A 25,821-nucleotide genomic window follows, 5' to 3' on the forward strand; every position below is an offset into this window, starting at 1 on the left:
ATTTCAAAATAATGTACTAAAACATTAAAAGTAATAAGTTCAAATCTGTAGCAAATATAAATATTGTAATCATTTCTAATAAATACGATTTCCTAATGTAATTTTCCAAGATATTAAAGATCATAATGCAAAAAAAACTAAATTTATTAAAAGTAATAAGCTTTATGTTTCTTAAACTACCTACATTTGTCAAAGTACTTATGAATTTTCGAAAATATTCGTCCACTAGTTTTATTGTTGGAATGAAATATAGCAAGACTTGCATTGCCTACTAAGAAAGTTAGTAGCCGGTAGTCATCGGGTTAATATGTGTTAAAGATTTGAAATTGTAATTTTCCATTCTATACTTGAAATTTTCCACTATAGGTAAGTAAAATCATCTGTTGATAAAAAGTTCCAAAGCCTGTTTCAATACTGAAGAAATCATATAAATACTAAAAAATGAACATGAAGCCCAATCTATCATTTGATTTACAACTTGTCATTGAGTTATACCAGTTTTATAGAATTCTACCCCCCATCATTAACCCTGAAAAAGGGTAAATTAGTAGCAACAATGATGCATATGCTTGAACTCCCCTTTTTTAATACTGACTTCTAAGTAAGCTATTATTTTTTTATGTTTTTTGTAGACAATCTAAAAACCATTTTGATGTAGGTTAAAACAAGCTAATGTGGTTATCCAAAAATATGTTTAAGTAAGATCTAATTTGTGTATTCTACTAATTTATATAAGTATTAAGATGGTATTTAAAAAAGAAATAATGTATATGCTATACTAATCAACATAAGTATTAAAGTGATATTTCAATATGGTACATCACCTCCGCTAACATAAATATCTATTCTCATTCAGTGCTGCCTTCTATATGCAAAACATTTTTACATGTGCCACAAGCCTTTTTTCTCCCATTCATTTGGAATTGACTAATTCCAGTGCATCTCTCATGCAAATCATCATGTTACACCCCTTCACCAGTAAGAGTATGACATACTCTCATTATGTATGTAACTCCCTCTATTCAATTCTACCTAACTATCACTTCTCATTTGGCAGTACTTGTAATCAGATGTTTTTTGCTTTTGGTGCTTTTAGTGTACTTCGCACTCGTCAATTTAATAGCTTCAATTCCGAAGTGGAATTTCTTCATTAATTTTTTTACTTTAACTTAATTTCCCAGTCTTTTTGTTTTCTCTCACATTTGCATTTGTCTATGAAACATTTTTGTTTGATTCATATTTCTGAAATGAATTCTGAGGTTCGTGTTACCACTTCAGGTATCATACATCCTACAAGCACTCTTTCACAGGCTGCAGGTGGGGGTGACCCATCATTGGATTTATCAGTGATTATCTGCCAAGAGATTGATTGTTATATGGATCAGCCATCTTCTCCTGAACTTGCCCCACTTCCTCCTGAACAAGCCAAACCTGCTCAGTCAATGAAGATTTTGATAACCTTTTTCCACCAATGGATTTTGCCGTGTCTTCCTATGCTCATCCTGCAGAATCAGCTAGGTTTAATATGCCATTTTTAGATATGGTATCTCAGATATGTGATCTTTTATCCATTTTCCCAATTTCCTATGATCCCCATCCTTCTTTATTACATGATAGTTCTTCCTCTCCATATTTAGTTTTCCCACCCTCCCCAGATACTAGTGTTTATGCTGAGCAATTTGCTTCACAATTGGTTGAGGATGCCAGCATGCCTTGCCCTCCACTGGCCTTGGATCAGTTTGCTTTGGCTTGCCATCAAGCTCACTATTCCATTTTCAACTCTCAGCAGTTGTGGTCTATTTTCCCTATGTGGAGGGTGGTCCATGATTTTCCTGTTCATTTAACCCATGCCCAGTGTCATGTCCTTGTCTTACCCTTACTTCACTTCTACAGTATTTATCTACCATCCATCTCCTTTCCTAGGTGATACACCGAGATCCTAAGGGTTTTTCAAGGGACAGCCTCTCCCTTATTATCTCCATGTTGGCTCATTTGTCATCTTTGGCTCTTGCTTTACAAACGCAGTTTCTTTGTTGTTGTTGGAATCTTCTGAGTCATGATGTGACCTTTTCCCAGGTTCATTTGCTGCCCACTGATCTAAAGGATTTTAATGTAGCCCCTTTTCTTTAGCAGTATGTTTTTGACCATGTACCTGAGACTTTTGAATCACATGTGGAGTCTGTGCATCAACACACTACCCTTTCCTCTTTGGTAGCTTGTTTGTCGCAGTTGGAACCATGACAAGCCCTTATTCTTTTTTCCCATTCTAGTCCTTCTTAGCCCTTACCTGTTCCTCATCTCATCATTTTATTTGATGTAGATGGGCATGGCACTAACATTACTAGTGACTACCCAGTGGGTTCTGATTTGATGAGAGCTCGATTGTGCAAATTTGTAATCCTTTGGCAATGTTTTGCAATGGATCAGTGGGTTATTTGGGTTTTATCGGAGGGACTTGTCCTTCAATTCCCCTGCCCCCCTGTCTTCAGACTTGAGTGAGACTTTGACTGGATAATTTATCTTTTATTATTTTTTTCAGGAACCTTATTTCCCTTTTTATTATTATTTCTCATTGTTTTGATCCTGCTCTGTGGTGAGTGGTGCCTGACCAGGTATTCTTTAACTGTTCAAACCTGCACTGTCAAACCATGCTGACTTGCATATTATAATTCCATGGCCATGCAATGCACACTGTAGAGATGGAGTGTTCCACAAGATCGCTTGAAGGTTTATCCTTGCGATATATTTGCTTCATTAATATGCCTGTCCTGAATTGTACTCACCCATGGACTTCATGGATAAAGCAGAAGGGAATAAGCTACCCATACCTGCCATTCCTTGTATTGAATAAATCAGTATAGTCTGCTTTTATAAAATATGGTTTTGTGATCACCCATTTCACAGTCTGGGGTGTTGTTGTTCCTCTGGACTCTCCACTGCATTTTACATCCTTTTTCTTCTAGTGGAGTTTGAGAATCCTTACCACTTTCCAGTTGCAAACTGCTGGGGTGGTGGACCATGGAGGCATCCTCCAGAATGAGTTAATGGAATATAAACAAAATATAGAAATGATTATAGAACCATTCAGTTGAGATTAGGGTGGTGGTGTTCTGCTGGTGTAGATGACATGATATCCTCCATTATGAAACATAAAAACAAATGGGATTGGGCCATCAAAATTGCAGTTCACCCCTTCGATTCGGATCCCTAATCCTACCCCCATGTGGAAGTCGGTTCTCAGTGGCCAGGTTTTGGATTTAGATTAGAACCAATCAACATAAGTCCTCACACATGTATTACAGATATCTATATTCCTCCCTCATTTATACTCCATCAGTGTTTTGGGACACGGTGGAGGTAATTGTGGATTGTTACAGTTCTTTCCCTTCTGCTATACCTCGATGTTTCTTATTCCGAGGATGTTAATGTGCTTGGGGTGATTCTTGTCAATTTCACTTTTTGAAGGAGATGGCTTACGTTGTGTAAACATCTTTTCTATACCAGATGTCGAGTTCCTGAATCAATTGATCAATTTATCATATCCACATCTGCCCTGTTCATGATTTGGGGGCTACTAGATCCCCTCTAGTCTCATGAACTTGAGAAGACTGTATGATCCCCCTCCCCCACCAGATTACTGGGTTTTGGATTGTAGTTGACTTACTGACAGTATGATCCTCATCCTACCCCCCGCATAGATGTCGGTTCCCATTGGCATGGGTTTTGGATGTAGTTAACTTTTTGTGTACAGTTCATCACACCCTAGCCACTCTATAACTAGGGGCACATCCTTTCATTGTACCCACTTTTATAATTTCTGGAATTGAGTTTTATAAATAATGCATGGTTCAGATCACTTTCCTGCCATAGTTCTCTCCCATTTGGATGTGCTCCTCTGTTTTCTGCCCAAATATGCGACATCTTTCTATGATGGGTGAAGTGTATACCTGGTTCAGAAGTGGTGAGGTTCCCCACATCAGATCTTCCAAGCTGACTCTCTTGTCTCAAGGTGTGTCCTTCGGATGCTTTCAAAGGATGCTTCTTTTCTTCCTTCGTACTGGTCCCTCCACCTATTCAATGTGAGATTCTTGCTATATATGTAAGAGGAGTTATAATTTTTCTACACTGAAAATCTATTTCCAATAGGTACTTATCTCCTCTCACCATTCCTCCCCATTGAAAACAGGTGCTTCCATTTTGTGCCAAAACTTAAAGTGATAGTTAGGTAGAATTGAATAGAGGGACTTACATGTGTAATGAGAGCATGTCACACTCTTATTGGTGGAAGGTTGTCGCACAATGATTTGCATAAGAGATGCACTGGAATTTGTGAATTCCAAGAGAGGTGAGAAAAAAACTGTTAAACTTTGGAAAGTTTTAAGGTGGTACAAAATTCCAGACTCCCATGGCAGAGCACAAGATGGAGAACATATATGTGTACCCATGACAGTGAGAGAGTTAAAAATACAGTATACAATTTAAACATTTGTAAATTGTCTATATACAAAACATCTATGAAACGATATATTAAGTTCGTTCGAGTTATTGGTTTTATTTTCATGGTGAGTTTGATTTTATATTACTAATTCCTAATTACTAATTTGCATATAGAGGGTAGCACTGAACAAGAATAGTTATTTATGTGAGCGGAGGTAAATACCTATAAGAAATACATTTTCAGTGTAGGAAAATTATAACCTTAAAAAAAGGAGCAAGTTGTATATTGTACTATTCAAAATAAGTGTTAAAATAACTCCTTAGATTATGATTCAGTTAGTAGGAGTTGTGTTAACGTAAATGACAGCTCTTGCTGTCACTGTTGTTTTTTTTTTCACAAAAATTTAAAATAAACAATTGCTAAAAGGTCTGAACATATTAGTGTTACTTCATTAAAAAAAACTAATGTTAATACTGATTTATTTTAAAACTTCTTTACTAAAAGTAAGTGTTTTTAAAATTCAATCAGAAAATATTATAGGAAAAAACATGTTTGGGGTAACAACAACAACAAAGTATGGACTTTTCTCTATGATAAAATACATTTATTTACAAGCTTTTGCACTCTTACAGGAGCCCTCATTGGGCAACAATGTACATTGGAGTACATTATTGCCCGATAAAGGCTCCGGTAAGAGGGCCAAAAGCTAGCTAATAAAAGTATTTTAACATAGAGAAAATTCTATGCATAATTATGCATATTAATTTACCTACGTTATGAGCCTTAAAGAAGAAACAAACAAAGTGTATATATGTATTTGGTGCTTTAGAAAGAACTAGCCATTAGTGACTGCAACAAACCCAAGAATGTTAGCGTTTCAGTGAAAGTCATTCTAAAGTAAAGTTATGACAAAGTTTAATTGCTAAGTAAAACACAATAGTTAGGCTTGAATGTAAGTTTCAATACTCTTTTACAAGTTAGTAGGTGTTATAATTGTAGACCAAAAGCTTTTTAGAAGTTAAAGGTGTAATAATAGTCAGTTGACACATCATTAAAACACAAGATACTGTAAATTACTTTTCATTCATGTGGAATTAACTTTTGCTATTTTTACTGTAAGTATGTTTCCACGAACAATAGTTTCAGCAAAATAAAAAGCCTTTATGAGTGGTAAATTAAACCCAATCAGATAATATTTGCTTATATATATATATATATATATATTTATTCTTTAGCACATTCATGAAGCACAGCACTATGTAAATGACAACAATGAAAATTGAAAGCACAATTGTTATTGTTTTGGCAGCTCGAGTGTGAAATTACATATTCAAAATCCTAATTGAACTATTTTCATTTAGACAACTGAGTTTCATCGTAAATTATAAAACCCAAGTAATATGATATTTGCGAATTGTATTGTTTTAAAGACTCTTCAGCTAAAATATACCTATAAAATTATTAAAATGCTCAAAACCTAGCTATTGCTATAATATGTTCAACAATATTTAATTTCTAATAAATAATTAAATAAATTAGATTAGTATAATGTACACATATCCAGATGCTTTGGATTGGTACATTACCATGATTGTATAATCTTCAAAACAAAACAATAAATTGAGCAAAGTAAGAAAATAATAATTATTTTGTGATTGGCTGTTAATACTTTACTTTTGGAAATAATTTGAGCCTGTTATGTTGAGGAATTAATATCACTGTTTCACCCTGAAGAGTGACAGATGAAATGAGTGAGTACAGGAAAAATTTAAAAAGAAAATAGATACTCTGTATTCAGTCATTAGCCCCATCGTACTAATGTGTCACCTCAGTGTATTTCTAACTTCCACCCCCCTCCCTTGTGCTGTCAAGTTATTGTATGTACAAATCCCTTGACTGTGCATCAACACTTGCTTAATGTGATTTTAGGATGATGCATTATATTGTCTGTGAAGTTTTAAAGATTTGAAGTTATCTGGCTGCAAGAAACAATGTGAACAGAATTTTGTGTGATACTGTGTATCAAGTTAGTAGTACTAAGTAAATTTCTATTTTTCTATGTTGTATTGATTTGTTTATTGTACAAGGAAATACAAAAATATATATCTAAAAATATTATTATTATTCAAATGAATAAGCATATATATACTTATAAACTGATACAGAAATATGTAGCCTGTATAAAGTAGTAGTATTAACAGTATATTTTGTTGGTGCTTGTGTAGTGTACAGTTATTAAATTACATGAAAAAAGGGCAGTTGGTTTTTGTCTAGATTTTCTTGACCTGTGTCTTTTTTCTTACTTTGTTGATTAATATCTTCCTTCATGCAAACTTTTCTTGTTCATAATCTTTCTCCATTCATGTTGTGTTTTTACTCAGAATATTTTAATCTCTGACCTCTTGTATCCAGTTAATCGCTATTTTCTACATCCAAACTTTGCTTATCAGTTTCAATATTCATCATTCATTTCTTTCATTTACATTTTGTTGACCAGTGTGTTTTATTTACCAAAGATCTTTCATTCACTGCTGAGTTTATATATTGACAAATATATTTATTTACCAAAGGAACTGTCATTCACTGCTGAGTTTATTTATTGACTTATATATTTATTTATTGAAGGATCTTGTTAACTAGTGTGTTCATTCACTAAACAATTTTAATGACTAGTGTGATACTGTTGAATAATGTTTTAATGACCAGTGTGTTATTGTTGAATCATGTTTTAATGACCAGTGTGTTATTGTTGAATAATGTTTTAATGACCAGTGTGTTACCGTTGAATAATGTTTTAATGACCAGTGTGTTACTGTTGAATAATGTTTTAATGACCAGTGTGTTACTGTTGAATAATGTTTTAATGACCAGTGTGTTACTGTTGAATAATTACTTTAGTTAAGATAATTTTAATCTAGTGTTATTATGTATACATTTTATACAGAACTTTATATTTTCATGCATTGTTTAATAAATCATTTCTTTTTCAACTCAAGATAAATGCAAAAAGATTATTCCAATCTGAATTTTTTTCTAATGTTGCTGTTTCTTCAGTACTATTGTACTGATGCACTCAGAGTTTGACTCACACTAAAATAATATGAAATTCTTAATGTGTTGTTGACCAGTAATAGAGTAATGGTCATTTATTGTTACAGGACAATATAACCAAGTTGATGTCTATTCAAAACAGTATATATGGTCATCATGAAGTTATTCAGCCTGGAAGGGTAAGAAGTTTGAATTTTTGTTGGTGTAAAGATTAGTTTGTTTTAGTTACCATCTATATAAATACAATAGTGTGAATACAAGGTATTAATATAAATAACTTCTGATATTTGATGTGCTTTGTTATTCAACTAATTCAAGTTACTGGGTCTGGTGGTTGGATACTTTGTTGGTAATGTACTTCGTTAGTGAATATGTAATATTTGTTATCATGTTTTACATAGAATCTAAGTGTAATGGTACTTGTTTAGACACTAATTATAGCTTTATATAACTAGTGCTTTATAAGAACCTTGAGTACTTGTTTAGACTAAACAAGTACTCATAGGTTCTTATAAAGCACTAGTTATATAAGCTGTAAGTGTCTAAACAAGTACTCATGGTTCTTATAAAGCACTAGTTATATAAGCTGTAAGTGTCTAAACAAGTACTCATGGTTCTTATAAAGCACTAGTTATATAAGCTGTAAGTGACACTTACAGCTTATATAACTAGTGCTTTACAAGTACCTTGAGTACTTGTTTAGACACTTACAGCTTATATAACTAATGTGGTATAAACATAGATGGTATTTGAAGTAGCAAGTACAATTTATACAGCTCCTTTTTCATTACTTTATAGAACTTGTGGAGTGGAGTATTTCTGGCACTATATACAAAACTTCCAGAGTCTAGTACTTCTAGCATTGTGTAAAAATCTTATGAACTAGCGTGCTTTTAGCAAATCTTCTAAGTTCTAGTACTTTCATCACTGTGTATGAAACTTCTGGAGCCTAGTGCTTCTAGTTCTGTAGACAAACCTTTTGAAGTGTTTCTAGAACTTGTGGAGTGTAGTATTTCTGGCACTATATACAAAACTTCCAGAGTCTAGTACTTCTAGCACTGTGTAAAAATCTTATGAACTAGCGTGCTTTTAGCAAATCTTCTAAGTTCTAGTACTTTCATCACTGTGTATGAAACTTCTGGAGCCTAGTGCTTCTAGTTCTGTAGACAAACCTTTTGAAGTGTTTCTAACACTTTCTACAAAACTTGTGGAGTATTTTTAGCACTTTGTGCAAAACTTGCAGAATTGAGTGCTTCTAGCACTTTGTGCAAAACTTGCAGCGTTGAGTGCTTCTAGCACTTTGTGCAAAACTTGCAGAGTTGAGTGCTTCTAGCACTTTGTGCAAAACTTGCAGAGTTGAGTGCTTCTAGCACTTTGTGCAAAACTTACAGAGTAGGGTATTTCTAGGTATTTCATTTCATTAGTGTTCATGAAAGAAAACCAGTTAAGTGCATTACGTTAAAACGATTTTAAATACTGAAATTCATGTGACAGCCACATCTAATATAAAGGGTATTTTTCAGAACTACATTTAGAGAAAATAAGGATGCAGAAATTGAAGTTTTGGACATTAAGATTAACAGAGTAGTGTGCTTCAAGCACTTTGTGCAAAAAGTGCAGAATAGAGTGCTTCAAGCACCTTGTGCAAAATGTGCAGAATAGAGTGCTTCAAGCACTTTGTGCAAAATGTGCAGAGAAGTGTTTCTAGCATTTTGTGCAAAACTTGTAGTGTGTTACTAGAATGTTTTTACGATTATGTACAAATAGAAAACTTATGGAATGTTCCTAGGATTATGTACAAATAGAAAACTTGTGGAATGTTCCTAGGATTATGTACAAATAGAAAACTTGTGGAATGTTTCTAGGATTATGTACAAATAGAAAACTTATGGGGAATGAGGAGGAAGTCCTGCAGAGATAGGTGGCCAATGGTGGTGACAGGCTTGAGGAGCTGGGAGTCATTAATTGGTCATCTGCACATAGACGTTTTGACTGTGATGGCCGAGGATGATTTGGAAAAGAATCCACTGCTTTCGGACTAACAGTTAACATAAAAAAGACCGAAGTTCACCATCAGCCATCACCTAACTCTTACTATGTAGAGCCAACTGTTCTTCTCCCCAGTGACTAGCTAAATGTCATTAACCAATTCACTTACCTTGGCAGTATGCTGCTAATGACAACAGCCTTGATGCAGAGCTTCACCACAGGATCCAAGCAGCAACTGCCTCTTTCGAGTGATTATATGAGAGGGTCTGGAAACAGCATGGCATACAACCAAAACCCAAGTGCAAATTATATCAGGCCATGGTACTGAGCTGCATATTGTATTCAGTGAATCAAGCCATGGTACTGTATTGTATTCAGTGAATCAAGCCATGATACTATATTGTATTCAGTGAATCTAGCCGTGGTAATGTATTGTATTCAGTGAATCAAGCCATGGTACTGTATTGTATTCAGTGAATCAAGCCATGATACTATATTGTATTCAGTGAATCAAGTCATGATACTATATTGTATTCAGTGAATCTAGCCGTGGTAATGTATTGTATTCAGTGAATTAAGCCATGGTACTCTATATTAATTAGTGAATCAAGCTGCAGTAATGTATTGTAATCAGTGAATCAAGCCATGGTACTGTGTTGTATTCAGTGAATCAAGCTGTGGTACTGTATTGTAATCAGTGAATCAAGCTGTGGTACTGTATTGTAATCAGTGAATCAAGCTGTGGTACTGTATTGTAATCAGTGAATCAAGCTGTGGTACTGTATTGTAATCAGTGAATCGGCTTGATTCACTGATTACAATACAGTACCACGGCTTGATTCACTGATTACAATACAGTACCACAGCTTGATTCACTGATTACAATACAGTACCACAGCTTGATTCACTGATTACAATACAGTACTGCAGCTTGATTCACTGATTACAATACAGTACCACAGCTTGTGGTACTGTATTGTATTCAGTGAATCAAGCCGTGGTACTATATTGTATTCAGTGAAGATTTATATGCTCTGTCATTGTCATATTAAGAGATTGTCCAGCGTACAACTCAGACACCTCAGAGTGATCCTAAATATATCTTGGGAAGACTGAATCCCTAAAGAGGTCTCAAAAGTGTGCCGATATGCCCAGCATAGAAGCTATGCATCTTAAAAGACAATGGTGCTGGGCTGGTCATGTGGTGCATATGCCAGAACACAGACTTCCGAAGACTCTACCTTATGGAGAACTTTTCTCTGGCCAGCAGTGGAGAGTTGGACCAAAGCTGCATTACAAAGATGTAATAAAGCATCACCTGATCACAGCTGACATACCTACTACCCATTAGGAGTTCCTAGCCAACAATTATGCCAAACAGCACAAATCCATCAAGAACAGTTCATAGAATGCACACCAAAAGTGGTGAAGGTCTCACAGGATTGTCATGTTTGGAGACACACCTTGCCTAAAGTTCTTTGCACAGTACAATTTGTGAAAAGAGGTGTGCCAGCAAATTTGGTCTCCGATCACACAAGTGCTGGCAGTCAACAATCCAAACGTTGGTGGTTTCTTCCACCCCACCCCTCTTCTTTACATCATCTTTAATTATCGTAGGACTGCTGATGAATATGACATTCTGGTGAGTACACCACAATAACATACAGCTAAGTTTATGTCAGTGCTAACCTTGTTGTCCAGTAAAAATAGTGGTACACCACAATAACACATTGGTGAGTACACAACAGTAACACACTGCTAAGTTTATGTCAGCGCTAACTCTGTTGTCCAGTAATAATAATGGTACACCACAATAACACATTGGTGAGTACACCACAGTAACACACTGCTAAGTTTATGTCAGTGCTAATTCTGTTGTCCAGTAATAATAATGGTACACCACAGTAACACACTTCTAAGTTCATGTCGGAGCTAACTCTGTTGTCCAATAACAATAATGGTACACCACCTTGTGGCTCCAATATGAAATGTTTTAACAAAAGCAAGATGTAATAAAAAATTTGTATACACACTAATACATATATATATACAGCATTTAACTGTGTATTACGTACTCAAAATATTATTGTTGTCTTTTATTATTACAGTCTGTAAAGACCTGAATTTCTGGCTATTTTTTTGCTACAAGTACCTGGTTCTAGGTTTTCTACCCATGCTCACCTCTAGTTTATAGATGTTTTAACTCATGCAGAGTAAAGAAAGCAGATCTTTTACTTGTATAAATTGAACTGAATTGTTTTTTTTTGTAACTTAGGTGTTTATAAAAGAGGGAGAACTCATGAAACTTTCCAGAAAGATAATGCAGCCTCGATGGTTTATACTGGTTAGTGATTGCTATTGACTGGAGAAATGATTTTACTAGAATTGTTTCCTAATAAAAACTTGTAAATTTAGCTTTTCTTTAACTAATGTTTTATCATCACAGTTTAGGCTTAATCTGATTTAGTCTTCTCTAATTGTTAGTGAAAACTTTGCATATTAACATTTAATGCTTGAAGTATTTTTTCAAAATTTGTAAACATTATCAAATTATAACTGCTTACCATTGTACTGATCCACTCAGAGGTCGACTCACACACACAGAATTTTTAATTTGTTATTGATCAGTAATGTAATCAACACTGAATCATGTTTGGGTTATCTTTGAAGTAGCATTAACTAAACTCATCCCAAATATTTAACAGACTTCAGCATGGAATCAACACTGAATCATAATTAGGTTATCTTTGAAGTGACATTAACTAAACTCATCACAAATATTTAACAGACTTCAGTATGGAATCAACATTGAATAATGTATAGGTTATCTTTGAAGTAGAGTTAACTAAATTCATCACAAATATTTAACAGACTTCAGAAATTAGGTATCAAACTACCATATTTTCTACTGCGGAAGAACTGGGTGGTACCATATTTTCTGGTGTAGAACAACTGGGTCTTACCATCTTTTTTAGTGTGGAAGAACTGGGTGGTACCATCTTTCCTGGTGTAGAAGAACTGGGTGGTACCATCTTTTCTGGTGTGGAAGAACTGGGTGGTACAGTATTTGCTGATTTATATGATGACCCTGGAATTTTTGAGCAAATTAAATGTATTTCCTTGAGATTCGATGTACAGGATGACCTCTGTTGTCAAGCAAGTCTAGGATGTTACTTTTGTAAAGATATTGTTAGAAGTTATTTTTGGACTTGATGCTTAAAAAACTTAAAAAAGATAATAACCATAAATAATTTTCTTAGAGTTTTCAATGTACTTCATGAAATAGAAGTATGTGACTGATGAAATACAATGATGTATTTGTAAAATACTTCTAAAACACTGCCACTAAATATTCATTCAAGATTTAGCAATAAATTCAAAGTCCTCTGTTGGTAATTTTTCTCCTGTATTCTGTAGTTCAATGACAGTCTATGGTGCATGACACAAGTTCAGTATAACCTGTATCGAGTTCACCATGAACTTCCCTTGACTGGAATGAAGGTATCAATACCTATTCAGCAGGACTACCAGAATGAATTCAGCATAATAAGTGTGACACGTTCTTTTATTCTAGCTGCTTGGTAAGAAAGTAATAGATATAAGTAGCTTATGCAATATTGCATTGGGAAATGGACAATAAGATAACTGTAGCCACTAAACAATCTACATTAGATAGTTATATTACATAATAAGATAACTGTAGCCACTAAACAATCTACATTAGATAGTTATGTTACATAAGATAACTGTAGCCAATAAACAGTCTGAATTAGATAGTTATGGTACATAATAAGATAACTGTAGCCAATAAACAGTCTGAATTAGATAGTTATGGTACATAATAAGATAACTGTAGCCACTAAACAGTCTGCATTAGATAGTTTTATTACATAAGATAACTGTAGCCACTAAACAATCTACATTAGATAGTTATATTACGTAAGATAACTGTAGCCACTAAACAGTCTTCATTAGATAGTTATATTACATATATTACTCCTGTATATTGTATAACATTGTCTCATTACTAGTGGGATGAACACCTGTATATTGTATAACATTGTTTCATTACCATTGTGATGAACTCCTGTATATTGTATAACAGTGCCTCATTGCAGTGCCTCAGAGACAGTTTGTTAGCCTGAAAATGACCTAAGGTCGAAACGTTGTTCTTGAACTTTATTTTGATTAAAGTTTTTATTACCCATATCAGTCGTCTCTGCTATAAATGATATGTTACTCAGTATTATAGAATGCAACTGAATAACTTGTTTTAAATTTAAAAAAGTATGGTATCACCAAAGACATGTATAACTACTTAAGAGTCACCAATGCATATAGTCTTTGTTTTGTTCTTTGCTGCAAAAATTCACAAAAATCCAATTGATATCCACCCCATCCTTTCAATTATGGTAGCCATAATCATGAGTTTGCATAATTCGTAGATTTTCTAATTAAACCATTACATGACAAAATAAATAGAAATTTAAAAGTGTTACAGAATTCCAAAGAAATCCCAACAACCTTAACAGTCATCACAAATGGACAGTTTTGATGTAGACTGCATGTATACAGTGATACTGAAAGAAGAAACAAGAAACCCAGCTTTAGAAATGATATAAGAAAAAAATTCTTACAAATTAGATTACAGTCTGACTCCATAAATTTTAAGAGATTTATTCCACTTTGTATTGAAAATGTTCTACCCATCAAAGTAAAACTTATGAACAAAAGAGACTGCCTAAGCATGGGCTGCCGTCTGTCACCTGAATTACACTAATTGTTCATTAACAATATAGAAAGTCATCACACACACACACACACACACTAACTTGGATACATCAATGATGTATTTTGTGGATTTAAAGATAATGGCCATCAAAAGTGTTTTCTACAACATGTGAACAACATTCATGCTAACATCAAATTCAATTATGAAGAAGAAGAAAATGAAAACAATGTTTTAAATTCACGAACGTAGCAGTAAAAAGAAACATTAACAATTTTAACACCAAAATCTGGTAATGATAACAACTATGTAAAGTGAGACCCAGCCCACTTAACTCGGCAAAACATTTGGCACATTATCATTAATTTACAACACGACATTTAGCGTATGTAGTAGCAGTAATCTGCAGCATGAACTAGAATCAATATCTGATACATTTACTAAAAGATATCACTTCCTTAAACATGTTGTCTCTAGAACTTTAGCCAAATGTACAAACAAACTCAATAACAGGAAACGGGAGGGACAAATTCCATGAAGGAAACAAAATTCACAAACTTTGACTTACTAAATTGTGTCTTATCATGCGATGGCTATGTAACCAAAAATATCAGAAACATTTGGAAACAAGTATAAAAACAATAAAATCTAAGGAGCAAAGTTATTCTTATTCAAGAACCAAACACTGAAGTCAAAGATCATCTACGAAAGGTTTATTCTGACAACTCCAACAACAGAAGCATCTACAAGTATCAGCGTGACAGCATTTATAGAAGCAAAACAGATGCAACATAGATATTAGGATCAAAATATTATGTAATGAGAACAACATTAACGGAAGAAAAATAAAAGAAGCGTTAATTATTCATGAACTGAAACCTAATTTAAATCAAAACACAGGTGTCACTCTATGAATTTTTTAAATTGGAACAAAATTCTTAAGCAACTTTTTGATGTGTCATACAATAAATGACAGTTTACCTTAAGCAACTTTTTGATGTGTCATACAATAAATGACAGTTTACCTAATAATTATCATTCAAATGGTCAAAATGTTATAAAGTTAAAAAAATAAAATAATCCACTCAAAAAACTGTGTCTCTGGACTTTTATTTAAAGTCTCAGTGTCTCACTAATGACCTTCCAGATTATTAACTGTAGGAGCCTTGTATGTTTAGCAGCAGTTCAAGGATGATGTGTGATCTGTAGGGATAAAGTCTGTGTCTTATACGTGACTTTCCAGATTGTTAACTGTAGGATTGTTGTGTGTTTGGTATGTTAATAATGATATATTGCTGTGTTAAAACTGATATATACTGGTGATTTAATAATGTATATTGCTGGGTTAAAACTGATATATACTGGAGTGTTAATAATGATATATTACTATGTTAAAACTGGTATATACTGGTGTGTTAATAATGATATCTTGCTTGGTTGAAATTAGTAGATACTGGTTTGTTTACTCTGGTATATTACTAGGTTAAAACAGATTTATATATATTTCCTATATAAAAGCCATGTGTATCATGTGATGTCACTCTTGATTTTACGAATTGGAAAGAGTCATAAAAGCCAAAATGCATTTATCCAGATAGAATTGTTCAATTACTGGGCAGACCTATTATGATTTTAGTGACTGGGGTGAAAGGGGATCATGAAACCTTGTAAGTGTAGTGAGTGTTGGTATAATAAACCTAAAGTAAACACGCAGTGCGGGATCACCTAGTTTAGAGCCACGTACATAAAATTTATCATGAAAGTAAAAATATTGATTCAATTTTAAACTTAAATTGTATTTTCTGTTATATCACCAACGTTTTTGATAAAAAAAACAAACCTCTTTAATCAAAGGAGACTCTAAATTAAGAAATTAACAAATATTTTTCCAGTTTTGTTGTCTATACATTTCATTTTATTCTTTCAGTACATAGACTTAACAACAATATTAGGTTATACTTTTGTTGCTAAGCAACATTACATAAAAGCCATTGTTTCAACTTAGTATTACCAAAATGCACTGGCTTTTCTATGTATTGGAAGTTATTAATCTAACTGATTCTTACCAATAATTATTCTATGAATATGCCACAAATTCTTTTCATGAATGATCTTAATTTTGATTGGCTCATAAATAAATTTAATGACATTTGACTGCCTCGACTGTACTCTTTGTTGGTCCAGCTTGACTTCATAAAACTTGATTTTTTCAGTTAGTTATGACATGTGAGGCTAGGGTATACTATTGGGTGAGGGTGGTAGTACTTGCCCTGTCATTTTTGAAGGCCTATATGTTTGTTTTTAACCTAGCACTATACAAATGTTAACACACACCAGTAATTATCAGTTATAACTGTGGTATAACAATGTTAAAATGTCAGAATACATCAGTTTTAACAGCAATTTTCTTGGGTAAGTCTGTTAATGTAATAGTATGTATATCTGTGTTGTTATTTTGTTAAATAACCATGTCAGGATTATTTTTAAGAGTTCTAAAGTTTTGTAGAATATTATTACAATTACATTTGTTACCATCTTTTCTGTAAAGCAAGTTTTAAACTTTCATATGGGGGTAATTTATAGACTTTGTGATTCTGTTGTCAACCAAAGTTTACAATTGTTCATAGCTCTCCAGAAGCAAGAGATGAATGGATAAATACATTAAACAAAGCTATTGAAGAAAATGCTTGTAAACGTAGCACTTTTCTGAATGTACGACTGCATCAAAAGGTAAACTTGATAACCACTTTTTAAACCTTTTCCAGTTTTCTGGTATTTGTCTGAAAAACGTTTTAGTACATGACATTTTATTATTTAAAAGAATTAAATCACAGAGTCTCACAAATCTCATTTCTGAATGAATTGAATATATTTGGAAAAATATTTTGATTAAGTTATACAAAAAACAACCATGATGTGTTTAAATGTGTTTGTGTGTTTTTTTGAAAGCTGTACATTTGTTGTAACAATTTACAAACTGTACTGAAGTTTTCATAAACATTTGAAAAAATTGATATGTTGAAATTTTTATAAGTAAAATTATACTAAAGTCAAATGATATGAAGAAATGTTGGCTAGAATAAAACCTTCTGGCAGAAATATAGGCTGAGTAGTCTAGATGAAAGTCTGAGAGCTAGCTGGGTGGTTTGGATAAAAGTTTCAAAACTAGTTGGGTGGTTTAGACGAAAGTTTGAGAGCTATATGGGTGGTTGGGTGGTCTAGAAGAAACTCTGAGAGCTAGTTGGGTGGTCTAGATAAAAGTGTCAGAGGTAGCTGGTGTTCTAGATGAAAGAGAGGGCTTAGTTTGTGGTATAGATTTTATATATATATATATATATATCAGATTTGTAAAATTTTCATAAATTTATAAATATAGAATGGAGAAGTAATGCCACTTGAAGATTCATCGTTTGACCTTGGAAGGAGAGCACCAGTATGGATACCTGATGCAAGAGTCACTATGTGTCAGTTGTGTACTAGTGAGTTCACAGTCACCTTTCGTCGTCACCACTGCCGAGCCTGTGGGAAGGTTTGTATGGCAGTTTTGAAACTTTTTTATTAAGCATTAATGTTGTAAGCTATATTTTAACCTTATCATTACAGGTGGGTTAAAGTGTGCATATCACATCTTTTTAGAGTTACATTCAAAATTTAATTAAACTACTTTATTGTCATTTTATGTGAATAAACGTGGCATCTAAATATTGTTAATAAACCAGATTTTAATATGATACAAGATATAAGTTCATAATTTTATAGGGCAATATTTTAAACATCCTCAGTCTCCCATAGTATGAGAATTGTGGCATTTGCTCTCTAGATTTTCCCTTTTCTCTAATTTAGTTACCACTCCTCCGAGAAGTATGGAATTTAACATAAATTAATCATTATAGTGTAGATACTACTAAGGCAAAGCATAATTTTTATAGCTTTCAGTCTTATTTGTTTACGGAGCCATAAACTGGAAAATCAGACCCATTTGCTGTGCCCATCTGTTACACCCTCTTCTTCATAAATTACCAATAACTTTCTATGATGTTTTACACTATTTTATTTATAACATATAGAAAACCAGAGTTATAATCTATCAAATGACATATTACATTGTTTTCTATACAGAGAATATTCTGTTCCAAAACATACTTACCTCCTTTCACATTACAGCTATTACTTGACTGCTAGGGTTTCTTCCTTTGCCCATCTAAGCATTGGTTTGATTTTTTCTTGCTTGCTTCAGTTTGTTATACCCTGCTTAATTGCTCTTGGGGATATTTGTCTTGTGACACCATCCACCTATATCGATGCACCCTTTATCCTAGTACTGTGTACAAGCACCTCATTCAGATAGTGTTATCACTTTTTCTTGACAAAGCACCATTAATGGGTTTCTCTGTGCTATGAATGTTTAGAGATACTTTTAGCATTCTCCGTGTTACCTAGTTGATTCCGGCACAGAAGTAAATTAGGTCTCTCCTATCCCACCTCTGATACCAGCATCACACAACAATCGGGTGGGGGGGGGGGTCACTCTCAGTCGAGACTGTCAGTGATCTTATTCGTAGTGAGATGGAAACATATATTTATTTCAGTGGTGTTCCTCCAAGGAGCTCTGAAGCTCTAATTGAAGGTAATCCTTGGCATTCTGGAGAGAATATAGATTCGCTTTTTCCTGCATCTTCTATTTGTCTGTTGGCTTCTCAGTCCCCTGTAAGTTTACGGACTTACAATGCTGGAATCCGGGGTTCAATTCCCTATAGTGGACACAGCAGGTAGCCCAATGCTGCTTTGCTCTAACAAAACAAACTTGCCTGGCTAAATGTTGTTCCAAACAACAGTATTTCAAAAGAATAAACAAGGAGGCCACTTTGGGATAAGCTGTCTCTGATTTGTTTTTTTCATTTGGTTCATTGAGAGTGTCATGTTTTGGGTCTTTCCCCAGTTGCTTTTGAGTCTGCATCTTACTTGACAGCTGAAAGGTCTGGGAGTGAATATTTAGTTTTCTCTCCATCCATGGACATTGTGGTTCATGCAGTGATGTTCACTTCTCAGTTATGTGAAGGGACAGTTATGCCTTATCTGCCATGGTTGTCGGAATTACGTGATTTAGCATACCACCGCCAGGTGGAAGCCTATTCTGACTCCCAAATAATACAACTTCTCCTCAAAATTATTGGTTCTAAGGCAGACTTTGTAGTTAACCTGAATAAATCAGTGTCCCCTGGTGGGACAGGGATAAGTCTATGGACTTACAGCTCTAAAATCCAATGTTTTGTTTTCCTAACACTAAACTTTGTTGGGAAATTCTCAGGATCACCAACTTCATTGGAACCATTGTTAGCATGCACAATGGTTCAATTGTTGGCTTCTCCATTCATCCTTGTTGTAATTGGTGTCTTGACTTTCATTGGCTCCTACAGGGGTCATAGTTCTGCCCCTATTTGAGGGTCCTGACCCCTGATATCAGCCCCTTGGTACATTGGTACCCCGAATAGATTCTGTCCATATCCAAGGGTTCTGCTGCTCAGTCAGAATACTGCCAACTGCATCAGTGATTATTTTATGCCTTCAGGGTCTGCGGGGTCTCGGCTCTGAGAATTTCTGGACATGTGGTAGTCTTAACCACAGATCCATGGGCCCTACAGGTCCTTGAGTCAGGATTAATGATTTAGTTCAAATCTTCACCTCCGTTATCTACCCAATCTATAGGGTTTCTGTCTCCCACAAATCCTTTGATTTTGGAATTTAGTTCTATAGCTATCAGAGTTTTGTTGGTCTGGGGGTATTGAGACAGTCATGCTAGTTTTTCTGGGGTTTTATTTCAGTCGGTTGTTGGGCCTAAGAAGACAGGAGATTGGTGTCCAGTCATCATTCTTTCTCATTTGTATCAATGCCTTGATTCTCCAAGATTCACAAGTGACTAATTCCTCAATCTGAGTTTGAATTTTTTACCAGGATTGTGGATGTTCAAGTCCATTGTAGTTGACTTCTATCTGCACATTGCCATAGTGGTGGTATCCCACCACTGTTGGCATTTTTGTGCACATGGGTCAGGTGCTGCAGTTCAGGGTTTTTACCATCAGACTAGCATCGGGATCACATGGACTCTGCCAATTCGTACAAGCTTTTTCTTGTCACCTCCATTCCCTAGCACTGTGCCCAGACCATTTTCTAGAAGACTGGTTACTACTGCCACCACCTTGTTAATTGTTAGAACATCACATCCGGATTCTACTTTCAGAAACAACCAAGACAAGCTTCATTCTCAGAGCTGAGACATCTGTTCTTGCTCCAATTCAATATGCCATCAGTAAGGGTATTTGTTTTTCATCACTTATCTCAGTCGTGCTTAACTAACTCCCATCTAGCTCCATGCTATGGAACAGGAAGCCTGACTTTTACCCATCTCTCCTTTTCCCACTGCATGGACGGTTCTTTCTTTTTTGGGAATGTGGGCATCACTTGAATCCCTCGTGCCTTTGGGATGATTGCACAAGAGATCCTTTCAATGGTCTTTAAACATAAATCATGAACATTGATTCACTGGATTCTCCAGTTTCCTTAGTCAGAATCATTCTTCGATCTTGAAAGATTGTTAAGTTGGGATGCTACTAAGATATGGGTTCATCTGCTGCCACCTCGTCCAGAGATCCATCTCTTCATGAATGCCTCTATTTTATGGATGGGGTGCATATACCAACAATCGGGAATTCTAGGGTCTACACGTGGATGACGAGGCTTCCCTATGCAATGTTTTAGTCCTTCTTGCTCTTCCAAAGGCAATGCCTCATGGTCTGAGCTTATTTAGAGGAAAATTGTAAGGCTCACTGACAATTCCATGGTAATATCTTGAATTTCCTGTCAAGGAGGCATTTGGTTCAGGGCTCTTTGTTTTAAAGTCTTGGACCTCCTTTCTTGGGACCACTTCTCTCATATCACCCTACTAGCTTGCCATGTTCCACAGGTGATGACTGCAGTAGCAGATCAATTGTCTCGACCCAAACAGATTCTCCTGACAGAACAGATACTGCATTGCAAGGTTCTGTTGTATTGGCTCTCATTTTGAAACACTGATGACTGGGGGGTTGGCCACTCATTGGAACACCCAACTACTGGCAATTTGATCTCCAGTACCTCACCTTTGGGCTTTGGCAATGGATGCATTCTGTCAGGATGGGATTACAACTCCAGGCCTTCCCTCCAATTAATGTCACCCAAAGTACTAATTATGATTTGTTCCAACCTATTGTTGGGTCTTGTTGATAGCACTGGATTTGCAGCTACACCCTGGTTTCTGCTTCTGTAGTACCCACCTCTTCCACTTCCTCTTTGGCCATGTCTGTGGAGGCAGCCATGAAATCTGACAGAAGCTATCCAGAAGCTCCTGCTTCAAGCATGTAAGTTATGCAGTTCTTTGCATGGTGTCAGGGTTTAATTTCTAAGGTTACTATGTATCTACTTGGTCCCATGATGGACATTTATCAAAAGAAATTACACACGTCTTGGTAATGGTGTATTGATAGGAGGTTAAACCCATTTTGATCAGAAGTGCCAACCATATTACTTTGACAAGGTTTTTCGCATCTTCCAAAATCACCCTGTATAAGGCAGCCTTATCAATTACCATTCAATACCCGTGACAAAATAAAAAAATTCTTTTGAGTCCCCAGTACTCTCCGGATTTCTCAATTCACTGTGGGTTCTTTGTCCCAAATGACCATTCTAGTTACCTAACTGGTATATTAAGGTTACATTACATGCCCTTTCTCAACACCTGTTAGTCTCATATTCCAAATATCACCTTTACCTAAAGGTTTATTTTTCATTGCTGCTGACCTACAGACATCGCCAGTCAGAGTGGTTTGTGCTGATTGTACACAGGTTGTTTTATCATTCTACCTAGGTCCTCAGATTGGTTCTTCTTACCTAAGACACTGTCAGCCAAAGTAGGGGATAAATCCTTTTCACTGATTCATCTGATCACTATTTCTCACTTCTATGATCGATCATATTTCATCATAATTATGTCCAGTGAGGGTCTTAAAGGTTTTGTTGCCCACACTAATGCCTTTAGAGATGCTAGACAATGACATCTTTTATTCATTAGGACCATTCAGTTTCCCAAGATTTACCTACAGCTACATTGGCGAAGTGGGAACAAAATCTATTCATTTCCCTTATTCTTGGCTGTCTTTGCTTGATGATATTGTGCAGACTGGTATGTGGACCTTCTCCAATACTTTTATCTCACATTATTGCATGATCTGGCAGTATCTTGATCTTAGGAGGTTCCACTACCCCCTATAGCTATCTTAACCACTTCCACTACATTCTACAGAGGGGTGAGTATTTTAATTGCTATGCTTGTTCCTTCTTTACCTTTTAGGATCCCACTCTTTGGCGAGTGTTGCCCAGGCAGGTGTGCTTTTATCAAATAAATTCTGCACCAGCAACCACTAGTTCAGTATACTTTATCTTGGTTGCAACAGGCTCTGTAGAAATGAGGTGTTCCATGACACCATATAGAGGCAGACTGGGTAGTATTACTGTACTATGTTGGACTGCCACTCATAGACTATCATGAGTAAAGCATAAGGGAATCCTGCTTGTCCCTGCTGATCATTGGCTTGAATAAATTGTGGTCTGTTTGCTTTTAAAAATTTAGGGAACTTGGTTCACCTATTGCCCTGTTTCCAGAGAACTGTTACTCAGGACTCCCCAATGAGCATTACCCATCAGATTCTACTAGTGGAGCTAGGGAGTCCTTGCCACACCCGATTTCCAGTAACTGAGTTGTGGACAGTGATTTTTCCTCCAGAGTGCTATAGTGAATTTCTCCACTCTTGGAGAAGCAGGCAAAGTTGGGGGCCCTCCTATCCATGTCCTAATGCTTTTCCCAGGTGTCGGTAGGAGAGGCACCAGCCTACATGGGAACCTACTCGTAGTACTGGTTCAGATTTGATGCTCGGCTATTGTGTTGGGTCGAACATGGCCCTTCTTTTTGATGAGTATTGTTTCAATACATTGTTCATGAAAGAGAGTCCATTGTCTCCTCGAAAATCCAAAACTCAGGGTGGTCCCATCCTGGGTGCTTGCTTGAGCACAGTTTGTTCCATGTCTTCCCCATAATTCTGGAATTTACTTTGCCTACACAGTTGGAGAGTGAGGATGAATTTTCATAGCTCATCATGATTCCAGTGGCTCTGACACATCACTCTAAGACTACAGGTTGAGGTCCACTCATATATATATGTATGTATGTGTGTGTGTGTGTGTATTGTGATACAATTGCCCTAGCTACCAACGTGGGATATAGGGACCATGGCCCTATAATTCCAACCCTGAGCAGTGGAACCTCGGCTATCTAGTTGGGGCCTGGTGAATAGTGATGATATATCATTTAAAAATCCACCCACAGTACATGAATTTAGTTCCAGGTGAAGAGCATACCTGTTCTTGATATAGTGTGGTTCCTCCACTAGGGTGCCAATCTTCTATTGACACACCCAGCATCTATGCAGATGTTTTCTGTATTGGTAATGCCCTCACTGGCCCCTACACCTTCTCAATCTGGGATATTAGCTACAGAGGTAAGTATGCTTTGGAAGTTATCATTTTCCTAAATTGAAAATGTATTTCCAATAATACTTACTTCCATTCACACTTTCCTGACTGTCCTCCCCACTAAGAGCTGGTGTTAGAGGCTGCAAATTGAGTCGGTCTCGAAAAAGTGACAATATTATCTAAATGAGTTGCTTATATACAGTACCAGAATAGAGTACACATTGATGTAGGTGGAGAGTGTCACAAGACAAATATTACCAAGGACAATTAAGTGAGGTATCAAAGACTGGAGCGAGAAAAAATCAGACCAATGCTTAAATGGCTTAAGTTTCATTGACAACTGACAGCAAAAATGTAGTAGACCCAACTAAGTACTATATTTCTTATTTTTCATGTGAATATTTTATTATTATAAAAGTAACTAAAATGTAAAAAATTATTAATTTATTAGGTTGTATAAGGTTATATTAGATAAGATAATGTAAAATAATAAGAATTTGTCATGAGGTATGCTCTCAAACAGCTCATGAGTTACGTGATTTGATACAGTAACCTGAGCTCCAAGTTTAACTAGTGATATACAACTTGTGTGGTGGGATTATTTGTTAGACATGGTTCACAGGGCAAAAAAACAATCAAATTATGTAAAACAGATGTATACTGTTATAAATTTTTAGCTATTTATTATAAACAATTGTGGTTTCCAGTTACAACCTGCAGTTATTCTAGGGAAAAAAAAAAGGTAATTTAGATTTATTTCCTAATTTCTTATGGAGGTTATGATGTTGGTCAAATTGATCAACTCTGTATAAAGTTAGGGTAGAAAAATAACAGATAAAATGCTTTTCTGAAAAAAAGAACATTTAAATTTTTCAGTTGAAGAAAACTATTTTTAATCTTAACATGAAAATCACTTTGCACTCAGTCTCCATATATTCACAGACAAATGTTTAGTAAAAATACTTAATTAAAAATCCTGATTTTGTGTCTACAAAAGACTTGTAATGTTTACTAAAATCATGAAGAATTTCGTGAAGATACACACAAAAAGTTATAGTATAGAAATTCTGATGGCCACTTTAGGGTCACGTAGTCAGTGTAATTGACTGAGCTCTTTGTGAGAGGTGTCAACTAGTGAGTTAGACAGTAAGAGTTGTTTTATCTGTGATTCACTTCAGTGTCAACTAGTGAGTTAGACAGTAAGAGTTGTTTTATCTGTGATTCACTTCAGTGTCAACTAGTGAGTTAGACAGTAAGAGTTGTTTTATCTGTGATTCACTTCAGTGTCAACTAGTGAGTTAGACAGTAAGAGTTGTTTCATCTGTAATTCAATTCAGTGTCAGCTAGTGAGTTTGACAGTAAGAGTTGTTTCATCTGTGATTCAATTCAGTGTCAACTAGTGAGTTTGACAGTAAGACTTGTTTCATCTATTTATCTGTGATTCAGTTAGTTAATTAGGCTTACATTATTTTTAGAACTGCTGTTCAAAAGTTTGTTTGTAAAGTTAAGCCTACCAGTAAACCATAACCAATAATATTAAAGAAATAAATTATTTTGTTATCATTATGTGAACTGGACTTCTCATTATTTTTACCAAATATTCAAAAGAACCCACCCAGTGATAGAACATGTTACAACAGCAAGATTAATTCTTCATTTATGATGTTATACAGGGACATTATTGCACTGCATAAATATTTTAAAATTTTCTTTATGTATCGTTTTTTATGTAAAATGTGACTTTTAAAACATAAATGTAATTGGGTTGTCTTGCAAACTGAAAGTAGACTGAAATTTCATAAAAATTGATTATGAATATTTCAAATTAAGAAATAAATGTATTAATTTTAGAAATTCAAGGGTTTGTCAGTGACTCTTCCTGAACTTGAGCATATCAGTTTTAGATATCTAGCTTATAAAAGAGAAAGTTTTGTGAAAGTAATCAGTACAAGTCAGTCCTTCATAACTAAATTTAAAATCTTGTCTAATGTGCTAAGAATATAGTATTATCTATCTAACCTGTATAAAACCAGTGTGTCACATCACGCCACGC

At 35.1% G+C, this 25,821-nt stretch overlaps 1 protein-coding gene across 2 annotated transcripts in view; it reads left to right on the forward strand.

The window, feature by feature from the left end:
• Positions 1-25,821, forward strand: part of LOC106469148 — a 93,323-nt gene that overhangs the window by 49,122 nt on the left and 18,380 nt on the right. For both annotated transcript variants that reach the window (XM_022397577.1, XM_013929613.2), the window contains exons 8-12: positions 7,597-7,668; positions 11,754-11,822; positions 12,896-13,059; positions 16,835-16,937; positions 17,584-17,736. In XM_022397577.1, the coding sequence (XP_022253285.1) occupies positions 7,597-7,668; positions 11,754-11,822; positions 12,896-13,059; positions 16,835-16,937; positions 17,584-17,736 (561 nt within the window). The remainder of the gene's footprint in view (positions 1-7,596; positions 7,669-11,753; positions 11,823-12,895; positions 13,060-16,834; positions 16,938-17,583; positions 17,737-25,821) is intronic.

This window comes from Limulus polyphemus, unplaced genomic scaffold (genome assembly GCF_000517525.1).
Source record: "Limulus polyphemus unplaced genomic scaffold, Limulus_polyphemus-2.1.2 Scaffold3325, whole genome shotgun sequence".
Lineage (NCBI taxonomy): Eukaryota > Metazoa > Arthropoda > Merostomata > Xiphosura > Limulidae > Limulus > Limulus polyphemus.